This window comes from Siphateles boraxobius, unplaced genomic scaffold (assembly GCF_051911475.1).
Source record: "Siphateles boraxobius isolate OS27281-9 unplaced genomic scaffold, OSU_SipBor_1 530, whole genome shotgun sequence".
NCBI classification, from domain to species: Eukaryota; Metazoa; Chordata; class Actinopteri; order Cypriniformes; family Leuciscidae; genus Siphateles; species Siphateles boraxobius.
This window is the reverse complement of record NW_027509176.1, coordinates 15903-21737: the sequence shown is the minus strand read 5'-3', so window position 1 is coordinate 21737 and position 5835 is coordinate 15903. Positions and strand designations below refer to the sequence as shown.

The window sequence follows — 5835 nt, the reverse complement described above, 5'->3', positions numbered from 1 at the left end:
ACACTACGCAATCACACTACGCTATCACACTACGCTATCACACTACGCTATCAAACTACGCAATCACACTACGCTATCACACTACGCTATCAAACTACGCAATCACACTACGCTATCACACTACGCTAACTGACTTGAGGCCCACAGAGAAGGAAATGAATAGTTGAAATAGAAGTCGTTATTTTTGTTTGTTTTTGTCTCGTCGCTTGATAAACTTAAGATTGAGCCACTGTAGTCACTTGGACTATTTTAACGATGTCTGTAATGACTTTTCGGGGCCTGCAAGTTTCAATCCCTTAGAAGCCTATGGAGGAGTGATCCAGCTCTCAGATTTAATCACAAATATCATAATTCGTGTTGCGAAGACGAACGAAGGTCTTACGGGGTTGAACAACATGAGGGAGAGTAATTACTGACAGCATTTACATTTTTGGGTGAACTATCCCTTTAAATAACATTAGTTAATTACCTTAGTCAATATGAACTAAGAATGAACAATACTTCTTCAGCATTTATTAATCTTAGTTAATATTAATTTCAACATTTACTAATACGTCATTAAATCAAAGGTTGTATTAGTTAACATTAGTTAATGCACTGTGAACTAACATGAACAATGAACAGCTATATTTTTATGAACTAACATTAAACAAAGATTAATAAATACTGTAATAACTGTATTGCTCATGGTTAGTTCATGTTGGTAAATACATTAACCAATGTTAACTAATGAATCTTACTGTAAAGTGGTACCATTTAGCTCTCATTATAAGTGACAAATGCTTAGCAGTGTGTTGTATATTACAAGTAGGATGTGCAATAGAAAACGTAATAATTTAAAACAAGTAAATATACATGAGGCCTAAATAAAATGCGGTTATATTCTGGACGTTCAGTTCACGGACGTTTTATACACTAAACAGTCTTTCTCGGATTATCTGCATCCGCACTCCTTGACCACCATTCCTTCGTATTTATTATTTAAAACCACAACGCCGTTCTCGTTCTCATACAGGAGGGATATGGGCTTTAGCTCGGTCGGCACACAGCACGCTTTCGAGGCTCTCTGAGGACTCTTCAGATTGAGCAGCGTTTGGATGATGGCGTGTTTGGTGGGCGTCACTTCGCGAGCGAGAGGATAGTTGCACACGCCACGACAAGTGAACGCCTGATATCCAGACGGCGCCAAGATGAACGAGTCCCATTGGATGTCCTTAAAATCCACATACATCTCGGCTATTTTGCAGTCTTCCGCTTCAGCGCTGCGCCGGACTCTCGAGACGCCGTTGTTTAAGCGCACCTGCTCTTCATCTGTCCTCACTTCGTTGTCCTCTTCCATCATGCCAAAGTTTTCGCTTTGGTCATCAGAGAAGACGATTAGCACCGGCTCGTGTTGTCCATCGGGATTCTTGTCAATGTCCAGGTCTACCTTCGTATTCCTAAACGCGTTCAGATTTTCAGTGTGAACCTCCAGCCTGGGGCTCACGATATTGAGCTTTCGCCAATGTTGAACAGCGTTCGTCATATCAAAGACTTCCCATCCGCTCTCCATGCGGTGCACGTGCTTCACCGCCAGCGGGTCTCCCTCGCCTCTCCCGTAGCGCCCGCCCCGATGCGCGTCAAATACGCTCACCTTCCATCCGGATCCGAAGCGCTGGGTCGAGTCTCTGGCGAGGAGTGTGTGCAGACGCAGCTCTGCGCTGACCACGCGCTCGTGTTGCGGCACTGACAGGTTGAACAGGAGACGGTGTGTTCGCAGGCTCTTGCTCAAGGTGTGGTCTGTGAAAAACACACGATTTATTGAGAAATTAAACTTTAAAAAAAAAAGAACAACAACACCATTTTTCTGATGTCAATCTGGATAAGGAACACAGACACCAGGAGATAAAACAAGATAATTTAGATTTTTAATGTAATTAGGGCTGCAACTAACGATTATTTTGATAATCGATTAATCGGACGATTATTTTTTCGATTAATCGATTAATCGGATAGAAATTAAATTAGATTTTTTTTTTTAATCATAACTAAATAAAACCGTAAATCAGGGTATTTATGTGTAAAAGTGTACTTTAAAAAGTGCAAAAGCCACACATTGAGTTTTACTAATATCAATATTTGCATTGTTTTTAATGATAATTGCTGATGGCAAGTTGACAAACATGATTATTGTTAAAAAAAATGATATCCAACATATTATGTTTTAACACAATTTTTGTTAAAACAAATTTACACAGACATGTTGTTCAGATGTGAATATCTGAACTAAAAACAAACTAAAAACATCTAAAATATATAATTCATTTAATTTTTATTTAAAATTAATTATATATAAGGAATATAAGGATAAAGAATATAATATATATTATATATAATATATAAAAGAATAATATAAGGATAAATTGATTAAATAAATATAGAAAGACTGAAAACAATTGTGTGAATGTAGAGCCGCAGTAGATCGCGTTTGAAAAACAATTAAAACTTAGTAGACAAATGCTATAAAAAGAGAACGGAATGGAGGTAACGTTACCCAGCGAGCTAACAGGCTTGAGTAAAGGACAGGAGAAATTATGCATTAGTGCACAAGCATTCGCTGAAAACCACTGAGTACAGTGACTAAAAAACAATATTTTACTGCTGCTGTTATTTACTGCTGCCTTTGTATTTAATGCTTCACTTTGTAAACACCGTTTTAATTTAACCTATTTCTGCGGTAGCGCTATTTTAATCCATCACTTACGTTGCGAGCGAACTGATTGCACAACCTGATGCTCGAGACAAAATACAGACATCCCGGAAGTCCCGGGAGTCTCCCGCATATTGATTGCGGCTCCCTGATGCCCGCGAATTAGTTCAAACTCCCGCGCATGCGAGACAGAAGAGACTGCTCCAAACCGTGTAGCGCGCGCGCTCGGCAGAGCGCCTGAGGGAGAGAGACCTTGCGTGTGTGTGTGTACCAGTAAACGCTCCCCGTGACGTAAGCAGACCAACTAATCGATAATGACATTCGTTGACAACGATTTTCATAATCGATTATAATCGATTTTATCGATTAGTTGTTGCAGCCCTAAATGTAATGAATGGTTAAATAATAATAATAACCATTGGTTTTAATTGTAATACTACTACTAATAATAATATAATAATAATGAAATAATATACAATTACCGTTATTAAAATATTTTGATACTAAAAATATACATTATAATTATAGTACAAACATCAGGAGAAAAACAAGAAACATTTAAGATTTTAATTTAAAGAATAGTTTTAGTTTTAAATAATAATAATAATAATTCATATCATTATTAAAATATTACAATACTAACAATATACATTATTATAATTATACAAACACCAGGAGAAAAACTAGAATGGTTAAATAATAATAATAATAATAATAATTATTATTATTATTATTATTATTAAAATAATCATTGGTTTTAATTGTAAAAAAATAAATAATGACAATAAAAATATTATATATAAATCCTATGAAAATAATTATTAATATATTTTTATTTTAAATAATAATAATAATTTATATATGTATTAAAATATTATAATACTAATGATATAAATATTATAATAATCATTATTTTTATTTTTTATTTACAAATATGAATAATCATATTTATTAAACATTATAAGACTAATAATATAAAACAATATTAAAATAATGATCACATCATTTTTAAATTAAATAATGGTTAAATAATTCTACTACTAATAATAATTTAAAATGCTAATTATCATTTCAAATAATAAATTGCAAAAGTAACTTTGTTCAAATTTTTTTAAAGAAAAGTCTTTAAATATTGCATAAGTACATGCATTGAAAAAGGATTAGAAAAAATACACAATACACCGAAATACTCAATAATTAATAAATCACAATTGATGAACAGTTGAACAACATTGTCAGCTATTAAACTGAATAGATCTGAATAATGAAGCTGTTGTCTTCTGAACAGCTGCTCATTTTGTTTCATAATTGATGGATTTTGTTATTTTATTGTTTATTAATGTGAAGCTTCTGTATTTATTGATGAATTTTGATATTTTATTGTTTATTAATGTGAAGCTTCTGTATTTATTGATTAATTGTGTAACTTTATTGTTTATTAATGTGAAGCTTCTTCTGTAATCTTTGATGATTTTGTTATTTTATTGTTTATTAATGTGAAGCTTCTGTATTTATTGATGAATTTTGATATTTTATTGTTTATGAATGTGAAGCTTCTTTATTTATTGATGAATTTTGTTATTTTATTGTTTATTAATGTGAAGCTTCTGTATTTATTGATGAATTTTGATATTTTATTGTTTATTAATGTGAAGCTTCTGTATTTATTGATTAATTGTGTAACTTTATTGTTTATTAATGTGAAGCTTCTTCTGTAATCTTTGATGATTTTGTTATTTTATTGTTTATTAATGTGAAGCTTCTGTATTTATTGATGGATTTGTTATTTTTTTGTTTATTAATGTGAAGCTTCTGTATTTATTGATGAATTTTGATATTTTATTGTTTATGAATGTGAAGCTTCTTTATTTATTGATGAATTTTGTTATTTTATTGTTTATTAATGTGAAGCTTCTGTATTTATTGATGAATTTTGATATTTTATTGTTTATTAATGTGAAGCTTCTGTATTTATTGATGAATTTTGTTATTTTATTGTTTATTAATGTGAAGCTTCTGTATTTATTGATGAATTTTGATATTTTATTGTTTATTAATGTGAAGCTTCTGTGTTTATTGATTAATTTTGTAACTTTATTGTTTATTAATGTGAAGCTTCTTCTGTATTATATAAAGCACTATATAAATAAATGTGACTTGACAAGCTACATAAATAGTTAAAAACAAACAAACAAGGTTGATTCCTTTGCTTTTTGTAAGGAACGTCTGTTTATGAACCAAACCAGGATTAGCAGAAGGAAAAGTGCACCTTGTACCTTCATTCCTGAAGCTCCTCACGATGTTGGCAGACGGCGTGGCGCTTCGGTCGTTGGCGAATCGGTTGTAAAGTTCCAGCATGTATTCAGGAGGTTTGGTGCGGCTGGAGCGTGGCTTCAATCCGGGCCCCGGATCCGTCAAGTTCAACATGTGGAGGAACTGACCCAGAACCTCCTGCATGTCCACATCATCCACAACACCGTCCGGCTCTTCCAGACGGGGAACCGGGCCACAGTGAGCCCACGACACCAGCAGGACACAGAGACCCAACACTCGAGGAAACACAGAAAGAGCCATTAGAACTGTGGAGAACTGTTAGGATGATGTGATATGAGGTTCGGACACCTGGTGTTTGCGCCGGTCCGGTTCTCTCTGACAGGTTGATGTGGTGCGAGAAGAAAAACAGCCTCGTCCTTGTGGATCTTGTGACGGGTATAGAGGGCAGGACTGCGCTGTCGACCCGCTTGTGCTGACAAGTTTGGAGATGTTGCCACTTGGTCTGTGGGCCTTTTCTGAGGGCCACTGGGTTCCTCACACTCTCTGTATCTTCTTTCCATGCATGCCTTTCTCAAACCTGCAGCTCAAACGTATATATACGCACTGACTACAAGTAAATCCATATTTACAGTGAGCAGACGCTCTTATTCACACTCTTAAAAATAAAGGTTTGACAAAGAGGGTTTTCACAGCGACTCCATATAAGGGTCAGTTCTTAAAGTTCCACTAGTCAATCATTTCATTGCTTAAAACTCATGAAAATTACGTTTAAACGTTTTTTCTTCATGTCTTAAAATATCTTGAATGTAACTCGACACCCTCGCCTCAATTAGAATGCGTGGTTCTATGAATATGCATATGAGCCCCGCCTC

At 34.3% G+C, this 5835-nt stretch overlaps 1 protein-coding gene across 1 annotated transcript; it reads right to left on the bottom strand.

The window, feature by feature from the left end:
• Positions 1–617: 617 nt before the first annotated feature.
• Positions 618–5537, bottom strand: LOC143714329 (bone morphogenetic protein 10-like). The gene is made up of 2 exons (XM_077205468.1): positions 4966–5537; positions 618–1779 (listed from the first exon to the last, which is right to left on the bottom strand). Exons 1-2 carry the CDS (start codon positions 5261–5263, stop codon positions 935–937), a joined length of 1143 nt encoding a protein of 380 aa, XP_077061583.1. The 5' UTR covers positions 5264–5537; the 3' UTR covers positions 618–934.
• Between the last annotated feature and the right edge of the window lie 298 nt (positions 5538–5835).